The following is a 20,504-nucleotide window of genomic DNA, read 5'->3' as shown; positions in this document are numbered from 1 at the left end:
TCTTCTCCAAGGTGACCAAACTCATCTGAACTGTGTGTTTAGGTCGACATTCCTCAACAGAAAGTGATTCTCGCCCACCTCGACCTCTCATCCTCACTCAAAGTTTAATGTTCATACATTTCCTCTTATCCCTCTAAGAACAGTTTAAATATGTATTGGACTGAACTAAAAAAAAAAGATAGCTTACAACTTTTTACATAAATAAAATAGTACAAGATGTGCGCTAAAGACCTAGGGGTAGCCTTTACAGCAATATTTAAGAAACATTTCAACAGGTAATATAACATTTAACAGCAGAAAGTAGGCCGTTTTCTCTCTTAAACTACTGAGTTTTTGTAGTCTACAAAATGTAGCTTGTCCACAGATTTTTGTAGTGGGTGTTACCCGAGTCAGGTTAGCTTAAGGCGTTACCTGATTGTCTCCTGTGTTCCTCCGTCGTCTTCGGTGTCGCTGGCATAAACCAAGCTTGGCAAATCTGCAGTTTTACCATCTCCGTTATTATATACAGCCCCAAAAAGCAGCGATCGGATCTGAAATGAAACCCTCGAATTAAAAACTCAAAAATCTGAACAAATTTACCTTTGAACAAATTGTAGCATGGCAATTCTACACAATTCTGTATTACTCATTGAGTGTGAAAAAATAAGTCTTTTGGTTTAGACACTTTGGCTGAATTTATAGTTTTGCAGTCTTATAAATAGTCCATATCCCAAAGATGGGTTGCGGCTGGAAGGGCATCCGCTTCGTAAAACATGTGCTGGATAAGTTGGTGGTTCATTCCACTGTGGCAACCCCAGATTAATAAAGGGAAAAGGGACTAAGCCGAAAAGAAAATGAATGAATGAATAAATAGTCCATTCTAAATACTTTTAGTTTAATAGAAAAATGTTATAAGAGCTCATTAATTCGGCTTAGTCCCTTATTTATCAGGGGTCGTCACAGCAGAATGAACCGCCAACTATTACAGCATGTTTTAAGCTGCGGATGCCCTTCCAGCTGCAACCCAGAACTGGGAAACACCTATACACTCTCACATTCACACACACACTCATACACTACAGACAATTTTGTTTACCCAATTCACCCATAATGCATGTGTTTGGACTGTGGGGGAAACCAGAGCAGAGGAAACCCACACCAACACGGGGAGAACATGCAAACTCCACACACAAATGCCAAATGACCCAGCTGGGCTTCAAACCAGCGACCTTCTTGCTGTGAAGCGATAGTGTTAACCACTGTCACACAGTCTGCATTGCTTCAGGCATGTTCATATCCACATTCAGCTTGTGGCTCATTTGTCTGTATATATACACAGTTGAAGACAAGATTATTAGCCCTCCTGTGAAATGTTCATTCTTTTTCAATTTGTTCAACATTTATCTAATTTCTTTCGTCTTCGCCATCATCACAGTACATCATAATTTACAAGTTATTTTGCAGGTGGCACAGTGGCTCAGTGGTTAGCACTGTCGCTTCAAAGCCAGAAGGTCAGTGGTTCGAGTTCTGGCTGGGTCCATTGGCATTTCTGCGTGGAGTTTGCATGTTCTCCCCATGTTGGCGTAGGTTTCCTCCAGGTGCTCCGGTTTCCCCCACAGTCCAAACAAATGCGCTACGGGGGAATTTGATTAACTAAATTGCCTGTAGTGTACAGTATGAGTGTGTGTGTATAGGTGTTTCCCAGTACTGGGTGGCAGTTGGAAAGTCATCCACTGTGTAAAACATATGCTGGAATAGTTGGGGGTTCATTCTACTGTGGTGACCCATAATAAATAAAAGGACTAAGCCAAGGAAAATGATTGAATGAAGTTATTTTGCAAGATACTAGTATTCAGCTTAAAGAGACATTTAAAGGCTTAACAAGGTGAATTAGGTTAAATAAGCCAGTCATTGGACAACAGTGATTTGTTCTGTAGCCAATCAAAAAAAAATCTTAAAGGGGTCAATAATATTAATCTTAGAAGTTTTTACATATAAAAAAAAACATTTTGTTTATTTCAACCAAACTAAAAGATCTGAATATTTCTCCAGAAGAAAATTATAATAGCAAATAATGTGAAAACGTCTTGCTCACTTAGAAAATATTAGAATTAAAGTTATTAATATAAGGTGTTTTCTTAACATTTTCAATATGATAATATGAGTTGGGGCAACATGGTGACTCAGTGGTTAGTGCTGTCACCTCGCAGCAAGAAAGTCACTGGTTTGAGTCTCGGCTGGGTCAGTTTGCATGTTCCCCCCGTGTTGATGTGGGTTTCCTCTGGGTGTTCAGTTTCGCCCACAGTCCAAACACATGCGCTATAGGTAAAATGAATAAACTAAATTGTCCGTAGTGTGTGTGTGAATGGGTGTTTCCAAGTACTGGGTTGCAGCTGGAAGGGCTTCCAATGCGTAAAACATATGCTGGAATAGTTGGCGGTTCATTCCACTGTGGCAACCCCTTATGAATAAAGGGACTAAGCCCAAATGAAAATGAATGAATGATAATATGAGTTCTACAAATCTAATATGATAATCAACAACAACAAAAAAATGCAACAAATATAATTTTTTATTATTTTGTCAAAATGCTTTATTGCTATTAATTGATTTGAGGGATGTTTGATTTGGAATTAGAAATGAAAGGAAGTATATACTACTAATAATACTTTAATTGAAAGATTCTGGTCTAATTTGACTTCAGACTGATTGACCGCATTAAAATTCAGGCTGTTACCCTGATTTGCCAGATTGCTTTAATGATAGACGACTCTAACCCTTGTGTATTGTTCACATTTAGCACCCTTTTGTTTTGTCCATGGCTGTTTTTGCCCCATTGACTTTCATTATGATGACTTTGTTGATTGCAAAGTCATGATAGCATATAATCATGCATTCTTGATTGTTGCTGGTTTTCCTTGTTGGGAGGAGGTCAAATGTGTCATTTTTACTGTTGATCATCAGTTAGCACTATTAACCCTTTAGATAGGCCTGTGCAAAAGAGTTTCTGGCTTTTAAATGGAGTTAAACAGCAAGGCAAGTTTATTAATATAGTACATTTCATTCACAGTGGCAATTCAAAGTGCTTTACATAAACAGGAACAAGAGAGACATTTATAAGAAAATAATAATAATAATAAAAGTGATTAAAAACAGATAAAAACAGGTTATGAAAGAATGAAAAAGAAAAGACTGACACAATATTGCAATCTGCCGGATGTAGCGAAGTGCTCATTCAGTAGAAGGTACAGCTAAACAGAAGTGTTTTCAGCACATCTGATCATTTCTGGAAGCAGATTATAAGTGTGTATAATACATGTGTATAAATATACTTGTTCTTGATTATACGTGTATAATACGTGTGTGTGTATAAATATACTTGTTCTTGATTATACGTGTGTATAATACGTGTGTGTGTAAAAATATACTTGTTCTTGATTATACGTGTGTATAATACGTGTGTGTGTGTATAAATATACTTGTTCTTGATTATACGTGTGTATAACATGTGTGTGTGTATAAATATACTTGTTCTTGATTATACGTGTGTATAATACGTGTGTGTGTGTATAAATATACTTGTTCTTAATTATACGTGTGTATAACATGTGTGTGTGTATAAATATACTTGTTCTTGATTATACGTGTATAATACGTGTGTGTGTATAAATATACTTGTTCTTGATTATACGTGTGTATAATACGTGTGTGTGTAAAAATATACTTGTTCTTGATTATACGTGTGTATAACATGTGTGTGTGCATAAATAAACTTGTTCAGAGAGCTGAGCTGCTTATTTTAATTTTCTCAAACGTCTCAAGGTGCAAAAAAATCTCTCTTAACACTCTTTCTCTTTCTCCCTCTCTCTCACACACACACACACACACACACACACACACAATACTCCATATAACTCCATATGGAAGGCAGAAATTAAGGTTTACTTGCACTGCAACTTATGATCAACAGTTAAGATTACAAATTTTACCTCTTCCGAACAGGAACAAAAACCAGCAACAATCAAGCATGTATGATTATACGGTGTCATGGCTTTGCAATCAAAAAATGTCATTATAATAAGTGTCAGTGGGGCAAAAACGTCCATGAACGTAACGAAAGGGTGGTAAATTTATCCAGATTGTTTTGCTGAGTTTTTCAATAATTTCAAAGTATTTTCCCAAAATTCGTGTCAAAATATGATTTATCACCAAAGATCATTCCATTTGCTGAAACACAGTGAAAATTGTGGCCAAATTAAGACTCAAAATCACCCTAGAGTGGATAAAAACATCCCCAACAGCACACAAGGGCTAACCTTAAAAGTGGCTGGAGTTACTGGTGTAGTCAGGACAGATTCAGGAGCAAAACAGGGCCTCTGCAGGATCTCTTCAGGTGCATGAAGCTGCATCATCTTCCTCATATGACGGGCTGGACTGAACATTTCACTGCCCTGACTGGAGGCCACTCGTTCCCCATCAGAAACACACACATCTGCCTCCATGGGCTCTTCATATGTTGAGTTTTCTGCTGTGGAGGCCTTAGGGGTTTTAACAGTACGGTCATCCCTAGAACACACAGAGTACAATTTGCTGTTCTTGTTATTGAAACTATTAGTGAATCACTGAAAAATGCTCTCAAGCACTTCATTGTGTTTGGTTCTTTTTCACTTTGCGAAACAATCAATAGACTCTCTGCTGCCCCATCAGTTCTGGAGGATGTGGTTAATGTGGTGCAAAGATTAAAGTACTTATCTTAAAACAAAATAAAGTGAATATAAAGTCTACACAACGCTGTTAAAATGAATTTAAAAAATAAAACCACAATAAATCAATTTAGGACTTTTTCTACCTTTAATGTAAATATAATCTGTCTGATTTCATAACTCTAGTCTTTAAGGTGTGTGGAACTAAAAAAGAAACTAAAATAATGTGGTTGCATAAGTGTACAACCACTATCCACTGTAGCTTTTAAAGGGATAGTTAACCTAAAAATCTACTCACTATTTACTCTCCCTTAAATGGGTTATTAACCTTTTATGGGTTTCTTTCTTCTGTTGTAAACAAATTATATTATATGAAGAAAGCATGAAAACATGTAACTATTGACTTCTTTAGTAGGGAAAAACAAATATATAATATAATATAATATAATATAATATAATATAATATAATATAATATAATATAATATAATATAATATAATATAATATAAAATAATATAATATAATATAATATAATATAATATAATATAATATAATGTAACATAATATAAAATATAACATAAAATAATATAATATAATATAATATAATATGATATAAAAATAACATAACATAATATAATATAATATAACATAACATAATATAACATAAAATAATATAATATAATATAATATAATATAATATAATATAATATAATATAATATAATATAATATAATATAATATAATATAATATAATATAATATAATATAATATAATATAAAAATAACATAACATAATATAACATAAATAATATAACAAAATAATATAATATAATATAACATAAAATAATATAATATAATATAATATAACATAAAAAAATATAATATAATATAATATAATATAATATAATATAATATAATAATATAATATAATATAATATAATATAATATAATATAATAATATAATATAATATAATATAATATAATATAATATAATATAATAATATAATATAATATAATATAATATAATATAATATAATATAATATAATATAATATAATATAATATAATAATATAATATAATATAACATAATATAATATAATATAATATAATATAATATAATATAACATAAAATAATATAATGCCGTATTTTTAAGTTGCATTTGATTAACACATAAAAAAATGCAAAAAAAAAAAAAATACATGCAAATAAATACATTAATAAAAATAAATAAATGCAGGTAAATACATTAATAAAAATATATAAATAAAAATAAATACAAGCAAATAAATACATAAATGCAAATAAATATATAAATGCAAAGAAATAAATGCTAAATAAATAAACAAATGTAAATAAATAGACATATAAATAAATAAATGCAAATAATAAATAAATGTAAATAAATAAATGCAATTGATGTGATAAATGCAAATAAATCAATAAATAAATATAAAAATATGAATGCAAATAAATAAAAAATGAAAATAAATAAATGAATGCAAATAAATACATATGCAAATAAATATGTAAATGCAAGTAAATAAATATAATTAAACATGCAAATAAATACAAAATAAATAAATAAATGTAAATAAATAAATGAATATAAATAAAAAATAATTGCAAATAAATAAATGCAAATAAATACAAATAATTCATAAATGCAAATAAATAAATAAATACAAACAAATAAATAAATGCAAAATGAATAAAGAAATGTAAATAGATAAATGCAAATAAATAAATATATAAATAAATAAATAAAAGCAAACAAATAAATAAATGCAAACAAATAAATAAATAATAGCATAAATAAATAAATAAATAAATACAAATAATGAAATAACTAGAAATAAATAAATGAATCCAAATAAAAACAAATGAAAATAAATACATAAATGCAAATAAATAAATAAATAAAATCTTTGCAAAAATAAATAAAGAAATGTAAAATAAATAAATGCAAATAAATAAATGTAAATAAATAAATACAAATAAATAAATGCAAAACAAACAAATACAAATAAATAAATAAATGCAAAATAAATAAATAAATAATTGCAAATAAATAAGTGCAAATAAAAAAATTTAATATTGGAAATAAATAAATGCAAAATAAATAAATACAAATACATACATAAATGCAAAATAAATAAATAAATAAATAATTGAAAATAAATAAATACAAATAAATAAATGTAAATAAATAAATAAATGCAAATAAAAACGTGCAAATGAATAAATAAATAAATGCAAAATAAATAAATACAAATAAATGAATGCACAATAAATAAATAGATAAATAAAATGCAAATATATAAATGCAAATAAATAAATGCAAAATAAATACAAATGCAAATAAATTCATGAATGCAAATACATGTAAACGATCTAACAAACAAACAAATAAATAAAATAGACAAGTGTAAAATTTTCATAATAGCCACTTAGCAGTTTAGACCAGTTTCATGTGCCCTTATTAATGATTTGGTTAAATTGCACATATTTTTCAAATTATATGTATGATTATTATTTTTGATTTGTATTACAATTAGCTTTATTTCTTTGCATTTACCATTTTAATAAATCACTTTCAGCAACAACAACAACAAAAAAGTCTATATAAATGGCCTTGTTGTTGGATAGACTTTACACTAAACATGCAAATAAACTTGACTTGTATGCAAATAAACCCTTTGCACTTTTAAAATAAGAGATAAAATCAAGAGCTGTTATTTATTTTAGCTTAGGCTAGCATTATTTAATGCAAGCTGTCTGTTTGAACAGTCAGCAGTGACGTAAAGCACACGCAACAGGTGACCCAGATGTTTGTTTCTGCTTGAGATTAACACATAGAAGCACTGACACTGATACAAGCAAGCACGAACACTACAGGGAGGCGGAGCAACTTCAGTGACATCACCACAGGCTGAAATAGATGAGCTACAGTAATAATGACAACAATTTATGGGTGGATATAACAAAGTATGCTTTTAATACGACGAAGATTCATCATTGCTTTATAATAAAAGATGTATTTTTCTATTACAAAAAGGAATTTAATAAAGATTTGAAATTTATTGTAAACGTTTGTATTCTATTGGCAAAATTTCACATACATAAACAAAGGTTTGCCATATTAACAGTCTTTTACATTGATTTTGATCTTATTATTTCCTCTGTGAAACTGCTGAAATGCAAAGAAAATCTGAGTTATGTGTTTAATATTATAACCAGTGCTTAATTTTAGCCGGATCTTGTTCCGCGTGAACATACATAATGGTAGTCGCTTTCGACCAATCAGCTTTCTTACGTTTACAATCACTCTCACTGGCTGGTGATAATTTTTTGGTGCGCACTGTGAGCAGTGAACATAAATATATAGGTAGGCATAGTGGCCTATCTAAATAATATTTTTTATTTTTTAATATACCAAAGACAAGCATATTTATATTTTTTTAAATCCACAAGTCAATCTGATAATGAGTCTGATCCATAGACTGTAAAATATAAGCACGTAGCATCCGTGACGTCACCCATAGGTTTCTGAAGAGCGCAAAAGAAGCTACAAGTAGGCGCGGCCAACCGTCGCCATTTTGTTCACGCGTCATCGCACCCACGGCGGGATACCAAACAGGGGCAAAGAGGCGGAGAGTGAGCGGAGCTACAGACACCTGCTGGCACTTTGCTTAGACCTGACAGACAGACTTTACTTTGGGAGAAACGCTTGATATTTTATTACCTGCGACTCGTTTGTGTTCTGACCACATGTGCTTGGCTGAACACTATATCAATAAAGTGTTTAGACTTTCAAAAACACTGTAGTCATACATTGAGCCACTAAACATTGCTCTTATGACGTTTTTCTCCTGGAGAAAAACGCAAATTACTTCCCAAACACTTTAAATATAGTCTGTGTTAGTAAATGCAAGACTATTGATGAAATCCAGGCATAAGACTGTATGATAACGCTTCAGATGACTGTTGTAGAGCCTACAGCTAATCAATCTATCAGATTCTGGAGTGCTTTACGGGTCTAAAGAAAAATATTAATGATAAATGATCTTAAATAAAACAAATACATTTATAGAGATGGTATATAAGTATATAACTTTACTCACATGGGAAACGGAGGCCACATGAATGGTTTGTGAGCACAATTAAGTGCGCACAGCATCCCATATCATCTGATAATTGTAAGAAATAAGTCCAAAAGGCAGCTGACTGTGTAAAGCCACATAAAACAACACAAAAATACGATGAATATGCCGAGATCAGTGGCTAATCTGCCAGATTCAGCTGAGGTGAAGTGACGGCGACCAGCGAGACCTAGCTGTCACTCAAGTGGCCACGCCCTTAATTATGCAAACTTAATATAATCTAATATAAAGGAAACGGATGAGTTATAAAAAAATTCACCCCCCTCACAGTTGTCATGGAGGGTAATAATAGCTACATGACCCAAAATCGTTCTTTGTACCAGGCTGTAAACACTTTTTTTCTGCTGTAAAGTCGGCCATTCTAACAGTGGGCTCAATTGCAGTTTGCTCTATTATGGAGCCAGGACTAGCGGAATTTTGATGAATTGCAGTTTCAGTTACTTCCGTATCGGCTTCCCGAGGGAGAGCGGGAGGTTGCCGCTTGGTCTGATCAAGAGAAGAGGAAACTGCACCCCAGGATCAGGATAGCGGGAGACAGCGAGTTAAGTCAGCCAGAAAACATGACGGAAGACTTAACTGTGGGCTCTTCTTGAAGATAAGACAGAGTGAGTCATTTTCGCTTGGCACATACTAGTGAAGTGAACTAAATAGTGATTGTTTATTTGATTTATGTTTGTAGCTACATATCTGTTTGTTTGTTTTATCCATGGTTGACCCTTCACGTTATATATTACAGAATATAATTAAAGACTGTTCAGAAATTTGACTTTTTTTTCGCAATAACCTATTACTAACATCATGTTCCAGATCGATCACGGTAACTTTTATTTCCTGGTTTTTTACAAATTAAGCAATGATTGTAACCAATTTGTTTGCATTCCCGATAGTCTATCCAATCTCTGAATGTATAGACAAGTGTTTCCCAACCCTGTTCCTGAAGGCACACCAACAGTACACATTTTCAACCTCTCCCTAATTAAACACAGCTGAATCAACTTATCATAACATCAGAAGAGACTCCAACACCTGAAGTTAATGAGTCAGAAAAGGGAGACATCCAAAATATGTACTGTTGGTGTGCCTCCAGGGACAGGGTTGGGAAACACTGGTATAGACACTGTACACTATGCTCTGTTAACTGTAATTCATGTTTGCATGTTCTCACTGTGTTGGCGTATGTTTCCTCCGGGTGCTCCAGTTTCCCCCACAGTCCAAACCCATGTGCTGTAGGTGAATTGGATTAACTAAATTAGCCGTAGTGTATGAGTGTGTGTGAATAAATGTGTATGGGTGTTTCCCAGTACAGGGTTGCGGCTGGAAAGGCATCCGCTGTATCATGTGTATACTGATGTGAAAATGAGAGTGAAACTTGCCGCGGTGCAGGTTGAGACGAGCTCTCGGAGTCTGGATTGGTTAAGGTTGATAACACAACGTGGGCCTCCAGTGTAATGTCTTTCACAGTGAAGGATATCGGCCTGAAAGAGTTCAGAATCAGCTTATTGATCTACTTACACATACTGCACATAAATGTATAATCAATATGTGAAGTTTGACCGGTAAAAATTAAAAAGACTTACTGTCCAGCTGCACCAAACTGACAAGACACTGGTAAACCATAATACTCAGCAAAAGACAGCAGCCCCTAAAAAAATGACAAATAATGAATTTCAATAATAAATTGAAATAATGAAGAAAAAAATATATAATTATTAATAATATTGCACAGACATGCACATATTTCCTAATTATGTTTATATTATTAAATAAATTAATTTAAAAATACATATAATATATACAATAGAAGTCCGAATTATTAGCCCCCCTTTGAAAATTTTTTTTTATATTTCTCAATGATGTTTAACAGAGCAAGGAAATTTTCACAGTATGTCTGATAATAATTTTTCTTCTGGAGAAAGCCTTATTCGTGGTATTTCGGCTAAAATAAAAGCAGTTTTAAAATTTTTTATTAATCCATTTTAAGGTCAAAATTATTAGCCCCTTTAAGCTATTTTTTTTTTTTGATAGTCTACAGAACAAACCATCATTATACAATAACTTGCCTAATTACCCTAACCTGCCTAGTTAACCTAGTTAAGCATTGAAATGTCACTTTAAGCTGAATAGAAGATTCTTGAAAAATATCTAGTCAAATATTATTTACTGTCATCATGACAAAGATAAAATAAATCAGTTATTAGAAATTAGTTATTAAAACTATTATGATTAGAAATGTGTTGAAAAAAATCTTCTCTTTGTTAAACAGAAATTGGGAAAAAAATATACAAGGGGGCAAATAATTCTGACTTCAACCGTATATTTTGATTACAGTTGTTTTATTCTATATCATTCAGGTATTGAGCGAGATTGAGATCAAATTTCATTCATTCATTCATTCATTCATTTATTTTCTTTGCAGTTTTGTCTCTTTTTTAATCTGGGTTCCCCACAGCAGAATGAACCATGAACTTATCCAGCATATGTTTTACGCAGTGGATGCCCTTTCAGCTGCAACCCATAACTGGGAAACACCCATACACTTTTATCCACACACATAGACTACGGACAATTTAGCTTACCCAATTCACCTATACCGCATGTCTTTGGACTTGTGGGAGAAACCAGAGCACCCAGAGGAAACCCACGCGAACGCGGGGAGAACATGCAAACTCCACACAGAAACGGCAACTGACAAAATTATATTAAATTATATTATTATATTATATTATATTATATTATATTATATTATATTATATTATATTATATTATATTATATTATATTATATTATATTATATTATATTATATTATATTATATCATATTAAATTATATTATATTATATTATATTATAATAAATTTTATTATATTATATTATATCATATCATATCATATCATATCAAATTATATTATATTATATTATATTATATTATATTATATTATATTATATTATATTATATTATATTATATTATATTATATTATATTATATTAAACTATATTATATTATATTATATTATATTATATTATATTATATTATATTATATTATATTATATTAAACTATATTATATTATATTATATTATATTATATTATATTAAACTATATTATATTATATTATATTATATTATATTATATTATATTATATTATATTATATTATATTATATTATATTATATTAAACTATATTATATTATATTATATTATATTATATTATATTATATTATATTATATTATATTAAACTATATTATATTATATTATATTATATTATATTATATTATATTATATTATATTATATTATATTATATTGTATTATTTTATATTATATTATATTATATCAAACTATATTATATTATATTATATTATATTAAACTATATTATATTATATTATATTATATTATATTATATTATATTATATTATATTAAACTATATTATATTATATTATATATTATTTTATATTATATTATATTATATTATATTATATTATTTTATATTATATTATTTTATATTATATTATATTATATTATATTATATTATATTATATTATATTATATTATATCATTTTATATTATATTATTTTATACTATATTATATTATATTATATTATATTAAATTATATTATATTATATTATATTATATTATATTATATTATATTAAATTATATTATATTATATTATATTATATTATATTATATTATATTATATTATATTATATTATATTATATGTTATAAGTTTATAATCCTCTTAGTCGCTGACATTATTTTCAGCAGGTGAAAACTTAATTGCAGACGGCTGCTTCTCATTCAAGGCTGTTTATGCTAATGAGGACGAGATGATCACTAGTAGGTAAGGCTTTCCCCCTCTGATGACACGTACAAATGGAGAATGTCAATCAAAGTATTTCTGCAGACTGTTTTTATCAAGTGGGATTATAAACCATAGAATCATTAAATTGTTACTATCAGAAGCTAGTTTTATTCACACACTGTTGCCACACAACTGTTTTTAAACCCCTTATAAAAGTGATCTTTGCATAATAGGTCATCTTTAAAATATTGGTCAGTGCGGCTAGATTTAAAAGATCATAAAGACAGTCCAGCATAAAACTTAAGAATTAGGACCTGTCGAAACACATTTACACAGTATTTTATTCACAAAGGACACACTGATCCGTACAAATGTACTAGACCCCATTTAAGAGCGCATGAGGAGAAGGTCAGTCATGTGTGCCCAGACCACAGTGTGCTGTCCAGTGCTGTAACTCATTGTGACAGGCTATCTGGTCCGAATCCAAGCATCTGTCCCACTGCATCAATGACTGACACAAACACACTGAGGACCTGCCAAGAAGTTACGCCGCTGACACGCAGCCAAAGCACAGACGTGAAAAGGGTCCGTACTATCGGGGCATAATCCAGTGCCACTTGGTCTCCCTAGAAATCAGGGTCAAAGGCTGTGCAAGGGCATACAAAATCAACTTCTGTTCTAGGACGTGTCAATTTTAAAATCACCCCCAAAAAATGTATTAAATAAAATGTACAAAATAATAATAAAATAACAATAATAAAAATAATAACAAATAAATAAATTAATTAATTTAATAAAAAATGCTATATATTTTAGTGCACTAGATCTCCCTGGAAATGGTCAAAGTCCAGGGGCAAAGGCTGTGCAAGGGAATACAAGGGAAAACGTGTGTTCTTCGATATGTTGCAATCATAGACTGTAAAATATATGGACGGAGTATCCGTGACGTCACCCATAGGTTTCTGAAGAGCGCAAAAGAAGCCACAAGTAGGCGCGGCCAACCGTCGCCATTTTGTTCGCGCGTCATCGCACCCACGGCGGGATACCAAACAAGGGCAAAGAGGCGGAGAGTGGGCGGAGCTTGCTTAGACCTGGCAGACAGACTTTACTGTGGGAGAAACGCTTGATACTTTAATACCTGCGACTCGTTTGTGTTCTGACCACATGTGCTTGGCTGTACACTATATCAATAAAGTGATTAGACTTTCAAAAACACTGTTGTAATACATTGAGCCACTAAAAATTGCTCTTATGACGTTTTTCTACAGGAGGAAAACCTGAATTACTTCCAAACACTTCAGATATAGTCTGTGTTAGTAAATGCAAGACTATTGATGAAATCCAGCATAACACTGTATGATAACGCTTCAGATGACTGTTCTAGAGCCTACAGCTAATCTATCTGTCACATTCTGGAGTGCTCTACGGGTCTAAAGAAAAATATTAATGATAAATGATCTTAAATAAAACAAATACATTTATAAAGATGGTGTATAAGTATATAACTTTACTCACATGGGAAACGAGGCCACATGAATGGTTTGTGAGCACAATTAAGTGCACACAGCATCCCATATCATCTGATAATTGTAAGAAATAAGTCCAAAAGGCAGCTGACTGTGTAAAGCCACATAAAACAAAACAAAAATACGATGAATATGCCGAGATCAGTGGCTAATCTGATTCAGCTGAGGTGAAGTGACGGCGACCAGCGAGACCTAGCTGTCACTCAAGTGACCACGCCCTTAATTATGCAAACTTAATATAACCTAATATAAAGGAAACGGATGAGTTATAAAAAAATTCACCCCCCTCACAGTTGTCATGGAGGGTAATAATAGCTATATGAACCAAAATCGTTCTTTGTACCAGGCTGTAAACACCTTTTTTTCTGCTGTAAAGTCGGCCATTCTAACAGTGGGCTCAATTGCACTTTGCTCTATTATGGAGCCAGGACTAGCGGAATTTTGATGAATTGCAGTTTCAGTTACTTCCGTATTGGCCTCCCGAGGGAGAGCGGGAGGTTGCCGCTTGGTTGCAATTTTAAAATCACCAAAAAAAGAATTGAATAAAATTAAATTTACGAAATAATAATAATAATAATAATAATAATTTTAATAATAATAATAATAATGATAATAATAATAATAAATTTAATAATAATAATAATGATAATAATAATAAAAACAATAAAAAATTTATTAATCAATTTAATTAAAAATGAAATAAAATTTATTTTGGTGCACTAGATCTCCCTGGAAATCAGGGTTAAATATGGAGGACAAAACCAGCAAAAACAATAAATGAATAAATATGCAAATATTTAAATTAGTAAATAAATCCATAAATCCAACATAAAAAATTTAAATAAATAAAAAAACAAAAAATAAATAAATATGTAAATAAATAAATAAACATAATTAATAGTGCGGGCAGGTAAACAATTAAATTAATTACTTGAATGTTGGGGAAATAAATAAATGCTAAACTGAAAGTCCCCCCCCCCCCCCCCCACCAAACTTTAATTCATTCTTAAACATGAATTTACATATTGAAATTTCCTTAGGTCAACATACTGATGAGAAGGTGTCTGTCAATCATCAGAAGCCAGTCAAAAAAATGGAATGCAACATTTTTCTAACGATCAACCAATGATGCTATAAAGACCGCCTTCTAATGATTGACAGACTCATTAGCATGTTGACCTGAGGACAAATAAATACGCAACTATGTTCAAGAATGAATAAACGTTTGAAAGGGGGGAAAATAAACTTTTAGTTTAACGTTTTCTTATTCCCCCAACATTTGTGTAAATTATTTAATTATTTGCCTGCCTGCACTATTAATTATTTATATATTTATTTGCAGGAATTTGTGGAATTTTTATATACATTTATTTATTTATTTGCATATTTATTTATTAATTGTTTTATGTAGGAATTTATGGATTTATTTACTCATGTATTTATGTATTTGCGTATTTTTTATTTATTGTTTTTGCAGGTTTCATCCTTCATAATCAAAGGCTGTGCAGAGAAATACAAATTCAACTTGTGTTCTTGGATAAGTTGCAATTTTAAAATCACCCCAAATGGTAAAAACAAAATAAAAATAAAATAACATGAAATTTACATTAATAATAAATAAAATAAAATAAAATTACATTGAATAAAATAAAATAACATAAAACAAAACAAAACAAAAAATCTTTTTTCTCATGGAATATACACAATTTATTTTGTTATATTAAACTGTTATATTCTAATATTAAATTAGGTTTGGTCACCTAACATGTTTAGTAACAGAAATATTAAAAATTAAATCAATTTAAATAAGGTATTGCAGAAAAATGCAAACTACTAATTTTCAACTACATTATATATATTTTATGGCCCTCTTCATTTTTTTCTCTTTATTAAAATTATATTTAATATTTTTCCCTAACATATTCATTGAGGTGTACAAATGTTTGCACAATGCTCACAATGAAGTTTTTTGGTAGATTAGTTCCAGTTTGGATTCGATAATGACTAATATAATGTATAAACTGTCCTATATTGCATCCTAGAGACATTAAAAATTATTTTAAAAAAAGAGATCTGCAAGGGGTGTGTGCTCATCTATACGGTATGCACGCACGCACGCACACACACACAAATAAATAAATAAATAAATAAATGTATTTGTGTGTATGTGTGTGTGAGTGCATGTGTGCGTATCACTGAACATGACTGTTTTTTATCAAACTATTACTTTTTCATAAGCGTTTTACTTAATGCAACTATTCTGCTCAATTAAAGGAGTGCAGCATGTATTTAATGCACACAAAGCAAATCAAAAGCACATCTGGGTGTAAGTTAAAAGAGCACTGCAGAACGTTCAGTTCGAATGCATGACACACTTTCTCTGAACTGGCTTCAGTGAAAATGATAGCCACAGACAGCTTCATGGCAGGCCAGAAATAAGCCGCTATAAAAATGAATATGTACAGATCCTCATGTACTCCACAGCACACACATCAAATAAAACATCTTTGCATGGAGACAAATAAACCTTATACACAACATATCCTGTGTCTTAACTTGTTCAAAATGCTCACCCTCAGTTCTTTGAGGCAGAAGGTCACATCTGAATCCTCTCCAACCTGAAAATAGTCTAGCTCATCTGGGTGCAGCATCAGCGCTGTGTTCATGCCTTTCATGCAGTCTGACAACAAACAAAGAAAACAACATCTGATCATCTGAGGATACAGGAGTTACAGTATAAACACATATAGTTGAAGACAAAATTATTATCCCTCCTCTGAAATTCTTTTCTTTTTTAAATATTTCCCAAATTATGTTAAACAGAGCAAGGAAATTTTTACAGTATTTCCTATAATATTTTTTCTTCTGGAGAAAGTCTTATTTATTTTATTTCAGCTAGAATAAAATCAGTTTTTAATTTTTCTAAAACCATTTTAAGGTCAATATTATTAGCCCCCTTAAGCAATATTTTTTGATTGTCTACAGAACAAACCATCGTTCAAGAATGACTTGCCTTATTACCCTAACTTTAACCTAATTAACCTAGTTAAGCCTTTAAATGTAACTTGAATTGTACCGTCATCATGACAAAGATAAAATAAATCAGTTAATAGAAATGAGTTATTAAAACTTATATGTTTAGAAATGTGTTGAAAAAAAATCTTCTCTTTGTTTAACAGAAATAGAGGAAAAATAAACAGGGGGGCTAATAATTCTGACTTTATATGTATATGCTGGTTAAAATTAGATATTTCTGTAAAAAGAGAAATAATTAATTCAACTTTCATGTCCTTTTTCAGAATTGTTGAAGAATATAGAACTGTCTTATTCTAAATTTTGTTTCAATTTAAAATAAATTGTGGCTTATTGCCAAGTGTACTTGCAATATGCCTAACATGAAAGTAATGTTTCGTGATAAAGGAAGCTTCTGGTGACACAAATAAATTAAACAAGATATTATTAATAATTTTGACGTCAACTATATATATATATATATATATATATATATATATATATATATATATATATATATACATATATATATATATATATATATATATATATATATATATATATATACATATATATATATATATATATATATATATATATATATATATATATATATATATATATATATATAAATATATAATATAATAATAAATATATATATTATATATATTACCATTGAAATGTAACATATGTTATATTTATGGTTACATATGAACACATATACACAATTATAACCAATATATTTGAACATGTATGAACATATTTAGAATTACAATGATTAGACAAAACACATAATGAATGAATAAATGAATAAATAAATAGGTCAGTTTTCTTATTGTTATTGTTTTTTTAATTAGTTACTTATTGTATTTATCTATTATTATTTTACTTTGTTATGTATTGAATCTTTTAGTGTTAATTGTTGTGTAAATGTTGGACCAAATTTGTAAACCAATGTGCTTGAATGATTAAAATACATTTTAACAAAGAAAGTTAAAATAAATAAATAATATATATATATATCCGAATTTATATATCTGAATTGTGGGTTTGATTTTTAGGGCAAGCAAGAACTAATCACACAATTTTTTGTACCTTTAATGCAACATAAGCCACTTTAGATAAAAGTGTCTGCTAACTGCATAAATGTATGCATAAATGTCATCATGTATAATGTATGCAGTAATTATATATAATTATATAAACTACAATAATATACTGTCAGTTGAAAATGGAATGCTAGCTTACTTGGTACTGTGCACTGCCTACTATTTTAAAAATAGATGCAGCATTAGCATTAGTCACTATTTAATATTAAAGCATAACAGAATGCTAAATGACATTAAAGTAATAACTTCTTCAACAACAGTAAAATCACTGCATGGTGGTGTACTATGGTGGTGTACTGTAAACATAGGCAAAAGTTTCCTCACCATTTTCTTCCACACAAAAGGTCTTCAGGACGACTTTAAGAGAGGAAACGGAAAGAGTGACCTCTTCTTGAGAAACTGGGAAATGCACCACAATGCCACCTAACAGTCTGAGACAAAAAAAACAACTTTTTGAGTCTGCTTATGGTTTTGAATGGTCCTGTCAAAGAAACAAAAAACAGTACAACTTTCCAATAAAGCCATGTTAGTTAATGCAATAAAAACTAGTAATACATTGATTTTAGGATGTATAAATCTTTGTCATCCTTAGTAAATAAAAATTCAAGTTAGCTTTTGTATGTTATAAAATAGTAGATTTAGTTTAAATTAACAACCTAAGACAACTATAAGACATTTTGAAGAATCTTAGAAACCGGTAACCATTGACTTTCATAGTATTTTTGTTTCCTACTATGGAAGTCAATGGTTACCGGATTCTAATATTCTTCAAAATATCTTCTCTTGTGTTAAACAGAAAAAACTCATAATGGTTTGGAAGTACGTGAGTGAGTAAATTTTCATGTTTTGGTCAGAATTATTAGCCCCCCTGTTTATTTTTTCCCCAATTTCTGTTTAACAGAGAGAAGATTTTTTTTTCAACACATTTCTAATCATTATAGATTTAATATCTCATTTCTAATAACTGATTTATTTTATCTTTGCCATGATGACAGTAAACAATATTTGACTAGATATTTTCAAGACACTTCTATACAGCTTACAGTGACATTTAGATTAACTAGGCAGGTTAGGGTAATTAGGCAAGTAATAGTATAACGATGGTGTTACGGCCCAAAACTCAACACTGGCTCGAACAACAATAACCAAGGTTTGAGCCGAACATATGAAAGACACAGACGACTGAATTAATAAATTGATGTTCCGTCAATACTCTTTAATTCACAGAAATAAGTAAAACATTAACAAAACAAAAATCAAATAGACAGGTAGGGCAGCTAAGCAAACAGGTCTCTGACTATACTGTTTTTAAATGGACAGATCTTACCTACAACTCCCGTAAAAGGAATAAAAAAACAGGTGAGTCTTCCGGGCCACTGCTTACCTTCACTAAACTATATAAATACCAAAACGTGACTATGAAAAAAATAATCCCCTACCTGCTATGAAAACAAAGTATCAAAATAAACAAACTAGTTAACAAAATGTTAACAATAACATAATTTTAAGGAGAGCAGCATGTAGATGCATCGCCTGGCATGCGGAGCACCGCCAGCCAGACCGCCTGAGCGCAAGCCACCACCGAACTGCGGGAGAGCAAGAGTCAGAGAGTGTTTGTTCTGTAGACTATTGAAAAAATAAATAGCTTTAAGGGGCTAAGAATTTTTACAACCTTAATATGGGTTGTAAAAAATAAATACTGCTTTTTTTTTAGCTTAAATAAAACAAATAAGACTTTCCCCAGAAGTAAAAATATTTATCAGACATACTGTGAAAATTTCCTTGCTCTGTTAAACATCATTTGGGAAATATTTTTTAAAATTAAAGAAATTTTTATTTTTATTTTTAATGAGACTTACATGTATTACCATGTTTGACTACATTTACACCTCCCTTTTTTATTTTAAATTGTTAAAATAAATATTAAAAATCTTAAAATATTTTTTTTTTTCTTTAAAAAACGTTTAGTTCCTACATTATCCTACATATCTGTAAAGCAACTTTTCCCATAATTCAGGATTGATGTTTGTAACGCTTTTGAATTGCATTAGGAGACATTGATCTTTCTTCCAACTTTTGATGTTGAAAAATGTTAAAAAGTGACTTTTATTGACAATTTTAATAGTTTGAACTGGTTTACAGTGTGGACTGGAGTTGTAAATTACAGTACAAAATCATAGTAACAAACCGCTAGTAGTCTTTCTGACAGTTTACACTTA

At 30.1% G+C, this 20,504-nt stretch overlaps 1 protein-coding gene across 1 annotated transcript in view; it reads right to left on the bottom strand.

Moving 5' to 3' along the window:
- Positions 1-223: 223 nt before the first annotated feature.
- Positions 224-20,504, bottom strand: part of rad9b (RAD9 checkpoint clamp component B) — a 24,975-nt gene continuing 4,694 nt past the window's right edge. Inside the window, exons 6-11 of the mRNA XM_056464126.1 lie at positions 18,610-18,716; positions 16,738-16,844; positions 10,418-10,482; positions 10,214-10,315; positions 4,296-4,545; positions 224-530 (exon numbers count right to left, since the gene is read on the bottom strand). Coding sequence (XP_056320101.1) covers positions 408-530; positions 4,296-4,545; positions 10,214-10,315; positions 10,418-10,482; positions 16,738-16,844; positions 18,610-18,716 — 754 coding nt within the window. The 3' untranslated portion in view covers positions 224-407. The remainder of the gene's footprint in view (positions 531-4,295; positions 4,546-10,213; positions 10,316-10,417; positions 10,483-16,737; positions 16,845-18,609; positions 18,717-20,504) is intronic.

This window comes from Danio aesculapii, chromosome 8 (genome assembly GCF_903798145.1).
Source record: "Danio aesculapii chromosome 8, fDanAes4.1, whole genome shotgun sequence".
Classification (NCBI taxonomy): domain Eukaryota; kingdom Metazoa; phylum Chordata; class Actinopteri; order Cypriniformes; family Danionidae; genus Danio; species Danio aesculapii.
Note: the sequence above shows the minus strand (reverse complement) of the source record. Positions and strands in the feature narration are given on the sequence as shown.